This window comes from Dreissena polymorpha, chromosome 13 (genome assembly GCF_020536995.1).
Source record: "Dreissena polymorpha isolate Duluth1 chromosome 13, UMN_Dpol_1.0, whole genome shotgun sequence".
NCBI classification, from domain to species: Eukaryota; Metazoa; Mollusca; class Bivalvia; order Myida; family Dreissenidae; genus Dreissena; species Dreissena polymorpha.
The window spans coordinates 18,446,027-18,459,219 of NC_068367.1; the positions used below are offsets into that span (position 1 = coordinate 18,446,027).

Consider the following 13,193-nt stretch of genomic DNA (forward strand, 5'->3'; position numbering starts at 1 on the left):
GCTTCCAACAAAATACGTCATTCAGCGATGGAAGCGTATTGGCACTGTACAAACAGGCCGGATTTTCCAATCGTAGGCGCTTATAGCACGTGCTATGAATAGATTGTAACTCCATTCGTTTATATTTCGATATATGGAAACGAAAGTAGACCGGAATCTTTGCCGGGAATTTCGATACGTTTTCTGAAAAGCTCAAGGTTGCATTAAACGCGCGAGATTTCATTCTAGCGTATATATTCAGCCGCCGAAACAGGCCTGTTGTGCGAAATATTGCTTTTCAGAAAGTACTATACATCTAGCATAGCATCGAAATTTATTTAACATTTACTATCATGATGGAGGTATTTGCAGCTACCGCTTGCCTACTCTGCGCGGCGCTTTTTGCGTTCCTGCTTGCAATTAATCGCTTTCGGCTATATTACAAACTGAAAGAACCTAATAATAATCTGTGTGCCACGGAAAATACGTGCTGCGGTGAAATAAAATTGCAAAATGGCGAACTGCCGGCTGGAAAACTGCCGACGAGAATGCCGACTGTCATGCCGTCTGATGAATACGCCGAAAAAGTAGTCCCACTAAGCGTGAATTATCATTTCACGCGGAAATGCAACTACAAGTGCGGATTTTGTTTTCACACTGCGAAAACATCGTTTGTGTTACCGCTTGACGATGCGAAGAGAGGGCTAGAACTCTTGAAAAATGCGGGTAAGTGGTTGATCAATATACTTTGATATGAGCGGCGTTCTGCGAAAACTGGGCTTAACGCATGTCCGTTGAGTCATTCCAGATTAGTCTGTGCTGACTTTGCAGTCCACGCACGCTAATCAGGTACGACTCTTTCAGCATCTACTGAATTGTCCGTTTGAAGAAAAACTCTTCTAAACGAAAATCCACTTTAAACGGAAAGTTTCGTCCCTGAATAGCCTGCACGGTCTGCACAGGCTAATTTGGAATGACACTTAAAGTTGAGCCCAGTTTTCCTAGAATGAAGCTCTACTGAAGTAGTTGTTTCACGCGATTCGTCGTCGAAAACGACTTGTTTAAGAAAATAGAGCTGTCTTTTGTTGAGTTAAGAAAATATAATCTTCTAGATACTGATGTTTATTTGGAGAATCTAAAATTTCATATAATTCAAAGGAAGTAAATTATTGAATTGATTAAAATCGATCTGACTCATATTTGCAGAGTGCATTCATTATGTCTGTATGATGTTTTAGTTCCTTGTTACTTTTTGATGTGAGAAATTTTGAACTTTACCTCGATGCGTGTTTGTTTGTTGAGATTTAAACTTCGAAAAACTCGTATGTTTAAATCTCACCATTCAACCGGATTGTATTAATCATCAACAAAATATATAAGCCTCGCTCTGTGAAAAGGACGTTAAATGCATATGCGTAATGTGTCGTCCCATATAAGCCTTTGCAGTGCGGATTGCACAGGCTAATCAGGGACGACACTTTCCGCGTAAACTGGAAGGGTTGACCTTTAAACGAAAAATACAATAAAAGCGATAAAGTGTCGTCCCTGATTAGCCTTTGCGGATTGAACAGGCTAATCTGGGACAACACTTTACGCACATGCATTTTTAAACACCCGTTTCGTAGAGCGATGCTCATATATATAAGTATATAGGCATACAAATGACGTTTCAATTTCTCAATCAGGTTGTTCTGGGCCCGGTTGCTGAAAAATCAAAACTGTCTTTTAACTCAGACCCAAATAAAATTAATTTTAAGAGCAATGTTTCTATCAAACTATTCGAGCTTACAAATAATTAAAACATACACCAAAGTCGTAACATTTTAAATCACATACATAACTTGATAACAAATAACTATCTGTTTAAGTTTTAAGCAACAAGGCCCTGTTTGTTTGCATCGTTTAAGGCATGAAGAAAATCAACTTTTCCGGTGGCGAACCGTTCATAGTGAAGAGGGGAGCGTTCGTCGGGGAGCTGGTTAAGTTCTGCAAACAGACGCTGGGCGTCGAGAGCGTCAGCATCGTCAGTAACGGAAGTCTCGTCTCGGAGCGCTGGTTTGAGAAGTACGGTGAGTGCTATCATACCCCCGCATGAGCCGCGTTCTAGGGAAAACCTGGCTTCATGCCTGTGCGTAAAGTGTCGTCTCAGATTAGCCTGTGCAGTCTGCACAGGCTAACCAGGGACGCCAATTTCCGCCTAAACTGGATGTTCGCTTAGAAGAGACATATTGTACACGAAAAATACAATACAAGCGAGAAATTGTCGTAGCTGATTAGCCTGTGCGGACTGTCCATGCGAATCTGGGACGACACTTTACGCACATGCATTAAGCCCAGTTTTCCCAGAACGCGGCTCATATAATCTCTCTGTTGGTCGGTCGCCCCGCATACAATGTTGATTGATTATGGATCTTACTACCAATACTACTTCCATATATTTAGCGTTTGATTTCATACTTCAAATATATCATCACAATGAAGCGAAGATGTGCAATACACAATATTTACTTGCACATGTGATTGCGTAAATCAATTTTAGTTATCGCGTCAAGATAATGTGACTCGCAGTTCGTCACATATATACGTGTTATCTAATACGAGTCAAATGTCAGCGTCGTTGCTATATTCAGTTTTAGTTTTTAGTAATATAATATCTACATAGCGTGTGTTTAGCCCACCTGTAACCTACATTTTATCAGCAGTCTTAAAATAGCGTTATCAATGTTTAATATTACTTACGTTATCGCCATGGGTAGCAAAGTCAACGATTGTATTAAATTTATAACAGTTTGCAAATCATGATATATCTAGATATTTAAGTTAAATCGCATGTTTTGGTTTCATTCGCACGATTTGGTTTCATTCAAGATTTCGTCCTTAGTTGTTTCAATGAGGTCGTCAACGTATCAGCTTAGCTTATTTCACATAATGAAAAGCATTGATTATTAATGTGTCTCTTGAAAAATCAACAGAAATCATTCGGCCAAGAACAATATGTAATCATATTATTTTTTGAAAACAAGTAAATTGATATTTTGGTTGATTGTTTATGCTCGTCACGATGTTCAAAAACATTTTTTGAAAATGATTATTTTCTTGTCGTTTTCAGAGAACCAAAAGGCATACTGGGCATTTTGTAACGTTGACGCGTATGCTTCTAAAATGATGTCATAGCTATTTTTTTGTAAATGAGGAATATTCGTTCGAAATTGTATTTGTTCGAAATACTATAGTATTTAATACTTTGCGATCGTCCCCATATTCATGTACATATTTATTTCATGCTCTTAACCGTAAATGAATCAATTAAGTGCGGTAAAAATACGCCATTTGAAATCATAACATCTAATAACACACTAGATCAATTATTTATTTTAAAAAATCCGTTAAAAAAATTGGAATATTTAGCGATCATGGAATATGCAGTAAAAATTGCACTTGAATTATATTGTTCATATACAAACACAATATTCTTAAACATGTGAACGAAACAAAAGTACAGATTAAGGTTTATCCTAAAAAGTTTTGGAAATTTTATTATAAGAGCGGTTTAATAATATCGCTTCTTACAACCATTATAGCGGAGCTATAATGGTTAATGTGTAACCACGATGGCCTTGACGGTAGATCGTTTACCGGTAATGTACACTTGTGTACACTTAAAGTAATGACCTATTTAACGTACTTTTTCCAATAACTCGAAGCACGCCGTCTTGATATGCTTTTATAACTTGTAAACAATAACGGTTTATCATGTAGAAGTATCCATATCGGATTTGTAAACAACCCAAGGCCAAAAAATAGTAATTCTTACCATTCCGATAGTAAGCCTTATCGCAATGTAAGCCTTAATGCGTAAACAAGTTGTTTGTTTCCGCTTACCCAACCGACCCTACTTTTCACGCGCCGACCCGTAATTTGACTGTTGTGTTGCAGGTTGAGTCTTCGGTCATTTTTGCGAAATTCCCTACCAGGTAAATTACTTTAAATTTTGCGATCATGTTTGCTTCATGCGATCATATAAACTAAATTAACTTGAAATTAACTGAAGCTAATTCACTTAAGACTATTAAAATACAAAATAATGACAAATAACGATGCTTTCTGCAAGGCAAGGCAATGCATATTCTTATTAAAGGGATCTTTTCACGCTTTGGTAAATTGACAAAATTGAAAAAAGTTGTTTCAGATTCGCAAATTTTCGTTTTAGTTATGATATTTGTGAGGAAACAGTAATACTGAACATTTACCATGGTCTAATAGAATCATTATATGCATCTTTTGACGATTTTAAAACCTAAAAATTATAAAGCGTTGCAACGCGTAACGATTGAATAATTTGGAGAGTTCTGTTTTTGTCGTTAAATTTTGTGAAACTACGAAGATTGCTTATATAAGGTATAAAATACGTTCACCATATGTACTCGGCGGAATAGCTCAGTAGGCTAAAGCGTTTTTACTTCAGGACTCTGGCAGGACTCCAGGGGTCACTGGTTCGAAACCTGGTCCGGGCAATGTTCTTTTCCTTTTTTTAATTTTATTCTTGATTTTTTACTGGAGCTTTTACGATCCAATGTTTACATTTATCGATATAAAGCATTTAATGAATAAGTTAAAAAATGCCAAAATCTGTGAAAAGGCCCCTTTAAACTGGGAACTAATTATAAAGAACGTAAACGAAGAAAACAAGTTCAGCCGACCGATACCTACCCCAAAATTGTGTCGATGTTAGTGGAAACTTGTTTTTCTTTTTTTGCCACACACAAATTTGCCGTTAGAGTAATATGAGTGCGTCACCATTATGTGAGCTATATCTTAGTCTAGTTCGCAAAAATATGTCGTAAAAGTAAGGTAAAAGAATGATACTTTACAAAGTGTGTGTGGGGGAAGAGATGAGTGACACTTTTTTAGCTTGAACGGTCTGTTTAAACGCTTCTAACAGCTGTCCGTAATATGAGCCTTGCTCTATGAAAACGTGGGTAAATGTAGTCCACACAGGCTAATGTAGTCCACACAGGCTAATGTAGTCCACACAGGCTAATCAGGGACGAAACTTTCCGCCTTTGTGATATTTTCGTTTCAATGAAGTCTCTTCTTAGCGCAAGTCCAGTTTAGTCTGGGACGACACTTTACGCACATGCATTAAGCTCCGTTTTCCTAGAATGAGGCTCGTATCAAATTCCCGTAAAATATCTCTTCAGGTGAGTTTTTGGACATTTTGGCTGTCTCGTGCGACAGCTTTGATGCCGATATAAATGAGAAGATCGGTCGACAGCAAGGACAGAAAAGTCATCTGATTAGCCTGCGATCCGTGCGAAGACTGTGCGCTGATTATAAGGTAATACGCGGATGATAAACAATAATGAATCGATTAGCATGCGGAGACTGTGCACCGATTATGAGGTCCACGGATGATAATCAATAAATTATGGATAAGGCTCTGATCTGTGCGAAGACTGTGCGCCGATAATAAAGTAATGCACCGATGATAATAGTTTTTCGATAATAATTTATAATTTAATCGCTGAATTTATAAGCTCTCTCTGTACGATGGTCAAACAGTATTTTGTAGGTCATGTATTTATGATAAGCAACTAGATGTTGATTAGCCTCCAATTTGTACGATGGTTGTGACCAGGTTTTACGATCATATATTGCTGATATGCCTTTCGGCTATTGACAAGACTCCGATCTGCATGATTACAGGTAATTACTCTATTTTTTCGGACACTCTTAATTTTCGGACACCCTCTTTTTTTGCAAACATAATTATTTTACGTGACTCTCAATTTTCGGACATACGGGTGTCGTCCATAATTAATGTCTCTTAATTTTCGGACATTAGATTTTACAGCGCTATTCTTCAGACTACGGCCCTATTTTCGCTTATCTTGTGACACTTCGATCATGTTTGTTTTTTTACAACCGGATTAAGGTCATTAAACCTGGCAGAAGCATGCCTGAGGTCAATGGTTTATTAAATTCGCGTAATTGGGTAAAACACCATGCTACCGGTAGGCAACGATTGATTCATTCAACAGCATTTCAAACTGATCCGTTCTATGAAGGAAGCATAATCTGTTATGTTCTTACCTTTTGTTCTATATCATTTCAGACAATGTGAAGTTGTATTGATTTTGTTGAGCAGAGAAAGAAGAATAAATCACAATAAAATAATTGTAGATTGATTTATTGTTTTTATTTCAATATAAGTTTCGGCCGTCTTAATTTCTGTCTCTCAATTTTTGGAGACCTGTAATTTTGGATATTTTTCGTATCTAAATTTTCGGACACGAAGAAAAGAATAATTAAGTGTCCGAAAACGTAGAGTAATTACGACAGTATGCGCTGATTTAAAGATCATGCATTGATAATATGCATTCAAAATCTCCAATCTTTTCGTTTGTCATTATTAGAATGTTTGTGCTGGTGGCATTCAAACTGAAAACAGTTCTAAACACGTTTCAAAATCTTCAATCTCTGCGGACGTCTTTATAAGTATGTTTTTGCAGGTGGCATTCAAACTGAACACAGCTGTGGAAACGTTTTAAAATCTCCAATCTTTGCGGATGTCTTTATAATTATGTTTTTGCAGGTGGCATTCAAACTGAACACAGTTTTGGACACGTTTCAAAATCTCCAATCTTTACGAACGTCTTTATAAGTATGTTTTTTCAGGTGACATTCAAACTGAACACAGTTGTGAACACGTTTCAAAATCTCCTATCTTTGCGAACGTCTTTATAAATATGTTTTTTGCAGGTGGCATTCAAACTTAACACAGTTGTGGACACGTTTCAAAATCTCCAATCTTTGCGAACGTCATTATAATTATGTTTTTGCAGGTGGCATTCAAACTGAACACAGTTGTGAACACGTTTCAAAATCTCCAATCTTTGCGGACGTCTTTATAATAATGTTTTTGCAGGTGGCATTTAAACTGAACACAGTTGTGAACACGTTTCAAAATCTCAAATCTTTGCGAACGTCTCTATAATTATGTTTTTGCAGGTGGCATTCAAACTGAACACAGTTGTAAAACGTTTAATATCTTCAGTCCTTGCGGACGTGTTTATAGTTATGTTTTTGCAGGTGGCATTCAAACTGAACACAGTTGTGAACACGCACAACAAGGATGAGAACATGGTGGAGGAAATAATGCACCTGAATCCGTGCAGGTGGAAGGTAGCGTAACGTAGTGGCATTTATTTATTACACCTTATGTTTAATTATCTGAAAATTTCCTGTTAAATTAACGCATTTTACTATGTGTTTGACATTATGACATACTTTCGTTTGGTGCTTTTATGTATATTTAGATAGGTACGTTTTGTATTAAGAGAGATGGTAAACGCCAGACTGACGGGGATACATAATTCGCAATGTCTTTTTGTCAAGCGGCCCAATTTGGTATCGCATGTATCTTGTTGATTAGAAAAATGTTTGGGCTTTGAAAGCGTCGAGTTGTGTGCGGTATAATTCCATCGCATCACGCTACAGTAGGTTTGCACAGAACATGCAACGGGTGACATGTGGGTCGAGTTGGCATTCTGCTTAAAACCTCGATAACGAAGTGGGGTATTTTTATGAAAATTTATTTATGTGTCAAGACTTCGTCCAAGACCACTCCATTGTTGCTGTTATCAGAATATCAGTACACCAAGAAGCGTAGCGTATGTGAGATAACTTGCGATGATGTTTACACATAACCTATCTCAATACATTGCTTCCGATTATATAAAATGTATAAAGGTTATCTATCTGAAAATAGGCATACGCTTTCCGCTTAATATTAGACTTGATAAATACCTAGGTATTTCCATTAAATTTAATCTGTCATTTAATGATAACTTACAAAGACCTCGCTTGGGATTGGGTTTTTAAGGTGGGTGGAGTCAAGGTCTAGGTAACCATCATTAAATAGATAAAGAACACAAGTTTCCACGCAAAAGTTAGAGAAAAAAAAATAAACTTACTTTATGAAATGTCATGCATGTAGATTTTTAAACATGACCTCTCTTTGATTATCATATGTCACGAGTAATGTTTCTGAAATAAGGAATACGGTTTCTGCTTAGCATAAAACATTCACATAATTTAGCATTGTTGTTAATGCTACTGTTTCCTGTTTACACCTGCGTAGCTAGCAAAAAACATTTATCTAACTGTCATCATTGACTCAACTTGTTGCTGAATCTTATCTTTACTTGGTGCTGAATCTTTGCAATAAATGTGATCAAGTGATACAATAAAGACTAATTATGTCGTTTTCGTATTCCCCAGGTATTTCAGTGCCTCCTGATAGACGGTGAAAACACCGGTCCGGATGCACTGAGACGGGCAGAATCCTTTGTCATCACCAATGCTGAGTTTGACGAATTTCTCCGAAGACACAAGGGTGTCGAATGCCTGGTGCCAGAATCTAACGAAAAGGTGCGCGCGTTATGTTTGGTTGGTTTGGATTGTTATATTCGCCCTAACGCGGTATGTGAACCGGAACCACGCTTTTCATGCACACATTACCTGAATTAAGTGGTTAACCAGTACAAAAAAAAAAGTTTCTCACAACTGCCTGACTTAAATCAGTGTAAGAGGGCGGTAGAGACTGTACTATTTGTTCAAAACAAATCCCCGTACAACTGACCAGTCGCCAAATACGCGATCGCTCCGCCCACTAAGTTGTGCTTTCATAAAAACGCTTATTCCATTACTCCGTCAGTCTTTGTTTGTCGGACCATGTGGCCGCAATAAACGAAATCTGATTGATTATTACCTGAGTTTGATTGACACCAGGCGAGTGGCCAATTAATGTGGACGGACTGGGATTCGAGCTTACAGAGTACGTATTCACAGTGATGGCCACGATATTTTATAACGTTGAGCGTATAGTACTACTTTACGTTACTGCTTCACATTAGTTCTTACTCTGTTCGGCTTTTGCTTACATGTTTATATGTTTTTCTTTCAGATGCAGAATTCGTACCTGATCCTTGACGAATATGTAAGTTTATCAAATTCAACCTGACCCATATAAATTTACGTTTTGGTACACAGCAGAGAGACAATGTTGCTCAAGTTGTTTCGTTCTTTACAAGACAAAACTCGGCAAACGACTGAGCAGTATCGCCTGTTACATTGCTTTACAAGAGTAATCAATTATTTGGTAGTATATGTAGAATATGTCTGATAATGCAGTTTATATAAATACCGACGTGTGTAGGCCGACAACCCTTATGCACGTGTTCGTAATTCAAATGGCATCATAAAATGTATGATTATGAGACAATGGTTTTCTCATAGTATTTTACAGATAGCTAACATAAATGCATATGAGCCTCGCTCTGCGAAAAAGGGGCTTAATGAATGTGCGTAATGTTTTGTCCCAGATTATCCTGTGCAGTCCGCGGGGACGCCACTTTCCGCCTAAACTGGATTTTCGCAACAAAGATACTTACCTTTAAATGAAATATACCAATATTAGCGGAAAGTGTCGTCAATTTTAAGCGTGTGCGGACTGCACAGTTTGATCTGGGATGACACTGTAAGCACAAAAATTAAACCTCGTTTTCTCAGAGCGCCCCTCATTTTTTTCCACAGATGCGGTTTTTGGACTGCACGAAGGGTGCAAAAGAACACTCGAGATCTGTTCTGGACGTAGGCGTGGAGAATGCGCTCAATTTCAGCGGCTTCGACGAGAAAATGTTCTTCAAGAGGGGAGGCAAATACGTCTGGAGTAAAGCCGATATGCAGCTGGATTGGTAGCCTCCCTTTTAGAGAAAACAATTACCTTGGCAAATTTTAGTGTTTTGTTTTAATGTGATATTGGATATATATGAGCATTTCGGCAGCTAAAACATTATTTTTTGACCGGATAAGGCGTGTTGATAAGGCCCAGAAATTTTAATTGAAAGGAAACGCGGGACTAAAGTCTTATATCAGGTTTCAGAGGTATTCATGGGCATTACATAATAACATACACGCACAGGATTTCAAATGTTTGATAATCAAAAACATACATTATATAACGACTTAACACGAAAAGCAGAGAAGTTATGTTTAGTTGGGAACGAATATTCCAATATTAGAAAACAAACAGAATATTTGAATCCAAAATTTCGATTTGGATATTCGCGATTTCACGAAATTAATTGATGTTCTTTTTTAAAACAGAAGTTTGTACAATAACAGTATTGTGCTGACGACTGCCATGTATTAATCCGTGACAATATTGTTTGATTTTTTATTAATCATGTTCATGTGTTTGAATTTTTATACTTTGTACTTGATTATTATTGCCAGTGTTTTACTCGTCTTTTTCGCATAAATCTCGACTTTTATTTTTTTTTAGATATATTTTAATTTATAAATATCGGTTGTTTTAATTAAAAAATAATAAATACAGTGTATGCTTTTTTTTTCTTATATTATAGAAGATTTGTTTTTGTTGTGCTTTTTTCTGATTTGCATCATCACATGTACAGCAGTAATACCATCGTCATAATCAACGCCATTATCACCACTACCATCATCACCACCACCTTTGTCCGGTTTGTTAAAAACATGGCAGGTGGAGAGCGGACCAGATTTCGTCAAATGGCTAGGGGTGGATCTAATATTGTCGGTGCGTTGGAGCTATGATCTTATTACATCACAATTTGAAGTAACTAATGCTATATTTTAAAATCGTAAACATTGCATAAGTCAGAGATATGACTCTGGTGTCATCTCTCTAGGCACTATTTAAATTGATCACGCGAGTCTTAAACCCATGTAAAATTGAATTATTACAACCGACACATCATAGAGACAATCGTGCACAACAATGCCATTGTATAATTAACATACTCCTGTTTCCATATTTTAAAAATGGCGTCTTTTTGGTAGTTTTTCTGCTTAGCTTTTTGCGTCGGCCTATCTTTACAACTATCAGAGTATGAGGTTGTTACTTCATAAGCAGATATAAGCTCGAATTAATGGGCATTTCATTGCTTATCATTTTCCAGTTGTTAAGGAATCGCTTTGTGTGGCCGACCATTTGAGTTTTCGTACGTACCTTCTCAGTTTTTTTTAGCTTGTACGAATTTATAATCGTTCTAAGCTGTATGAAGTTTCCCCTTAAATATGACTACGTTAGGTGTTAATATATTTACAATATTTAATTAAAATATGACTACGTTAGGTGCTAATATATTGACAATATTTAATTAAAATATGACTACGTTAGGTGTTAATATATTGACAATATTTAATTAAAATATGACTACGTTAGGTGTTAATATATTGACAATATTTAATTAAAATATGACTACGTTAGGTGTTAATATATTGACAATATTTAATTTAAATATGACTACGTTAGGTGTTAATATATTGACAATATTTAATTAAAATATGACTACGTTAGGTGTTAATATATTGACAATAATTAACAAGCAGATAAAGGGTAAATAACTAGAAAAAAAGGAGACATACCTTCGATTAACCGGTCTATTTTTCAATCAATGCCGCTTTACACTATATTATTCAGTTAATTCTTACAATCCCCTGCAAGACGGTTACATTACATGCTAGAACAGAACAACAACTATGCTTTGTTTTGCTTATGGTTCGTGTTCTGTAGTGTAGTAAGAGTAAAGGTAGTGGTTAGGTACAAACATTTCTCTCGTAACGGAGTTTCTGATGTTTTATTGGTTTCTATAGAGAATGCGTATTTACTAGTATATAGTAAATTAAATAATCAAATCCGAAGTAGTTCAATGAACAAAAACACTACGATATGATAATGCATTACATGCTTTAATGGTACTTACAATGAATAACGACTGGGATACACAAATAAAACATGAGAATATGTTCCACTCAATAGATACACAGCACAACATTTGACATCTTTATTAGTCCCTTACTGATTTCAACGGAGAAGATTGTAAGTTATACCTCAGTCCGTCATGTCCATCCGTCTGTCCCTGCGATCCTGCGGTTGCTCGAAAAGACATGTGGATGCCTTTTGGTTTACATGTGATTATAAATGGCAATGTGAGGATTATGCGACGTTTCACAACACTTAGGTTTACATGTACTTATACATGGCAATGTGAGGATTATGCGACGTTTCACAACACTTAGGTTTACATGTACTTATAAATGGCAATAAGAGGATAGAAAAACAATTTTATAGAATATTGTTATATTGTTGCTTTATTTTTTTCACATACATATGGTACATGCACACAAATAGCATAAAAATAAAGCTAATATTTGATTAAACATTGGCATGCATAATATGGCTGAATGCTATACTTTTAATTATTACATCTATTACAACTTGAGTATGTTACCTTATGAGTGTTATATCCATTTATATTTGGATCGAAGTATATAATCTAAATAATATTATTCTATACCGTCTAAATATTATAAGTAAATGGCATTATATTCGAAAAACAGTTCGGTGTATTTGTGAGTGCGAATTTATTTGCATATAGATTAAACTACTTATATTAATCCCATGCGCGATGTAGAGCGTTTTGAAGGCCTGTCGATAACATAGAGTAATTAAGATGTTCTACCAAAAAACGTTCGAACAAGGGATGACAAACCATAAATTTCTCTTGGACTCGTTGATATGGATGATGTATTTATTCTTGGGTAAACCGTTCGATGAAATAAGATTCTTTTACTTATATGAGCCTTGTTCTGAGAAAACTGGTCTAAATGCGTGTATTTAAAGTGTCATCCCAGAATAGCCTGTGCAGTCCGCACAGGCTAATCAGGGACGACACTTTCCGCCTAAACTTGATTTTCGGTAAGGAGGGACTTCATTGAAACTAAAAATCCCATAAAAGCGGAAAGTGTCGTCCCTGATAAGCCTTTGAGGACTGCACAGGCTTATCTGGGACGACACTGTACGCACATACATTAAGCCCAGTTTTCTCAGAACGCGACTCATAAATTGTTAAACGGTCTTATGGTGCTCCATTCGGGTCCTACCCTTTGCTGAGCTCATTGAATATTACTCGTGATAATATTGAAAGTGCACATTTGTACGGAATCCGGATAGGGCCAAGTTGAGTGTCGCGTGTCGACCTTCGAGGTCGACACACGCCAATCAAGCGACATTCTCTCGACGCTCAATACGACGCGCGACAATCATGCGACAATCAATATTTGAGTGTCGCATATCGCGCTGGGTTTTGGAAAAAAAAATATCGCAG

The 13,193-nt window shown here is 36.6% G+C and overlaps 2 protein-coding genes across 3 annotated transcripts in view; one reads left to right on the forward strand and one right to left on the reverse strand.

Annotated features, from left to right (window-relative positions):
* LOC127856496 (uncharacterized) overlaps window positions 1–13,193 on the reverse strand; it is a 365,893-nt gene that overhangs the window by 342,442 nt on the left and 10,258 nt on the right. The window lies entirely within an intron of this gene.
* LOC127856510 (radical S-adenosyl methionine domain-containing protein 2-like) lies at window positions 360–10,305 on the forward strand. The gene is made up of 7 exons (XM_052392784.1): window positions 360–705; window positions 1,887–2,048; window positions 5,181–5,317; window positions 7,072–7,164; window positions 8,263–8,412; window positions 8,948–8,980; window positions 9,577–10,305. Exons 1-7 carry the CDS (start codon window positions 528–530, stop codon window positions 9,739–9,741), a joined length of 918 nt encoding a protein of 305 aa, XP_052248744.1. The 5' UTR covers window positions 360–527; the 3' UTR covers window positions 9,742–10,305.

Coding starts and splice junctions, on each gene's coding strand:
- LOC127856510 (XM_052392784.1), top strand. CDS start 528: ATGCCGACTGTCATGCCGTCTGATGAATACGCCGAAAAAGTAGTCCCA. Junction 8,413..8,947: donor TGCCAGAATCTAACGAAAAG/GTGCGCGCGTTA, acceptor TTTTTCTTTCAG/ATGCAGAATTCGTACCTGAT. Junction 8,981..9,576: donor ACCTGATCCTTGACGAATAT/GTAAGTTTATCA, acceptor TTTTTTCCACAG/ATGCGGTTTTTGGACTGCAC.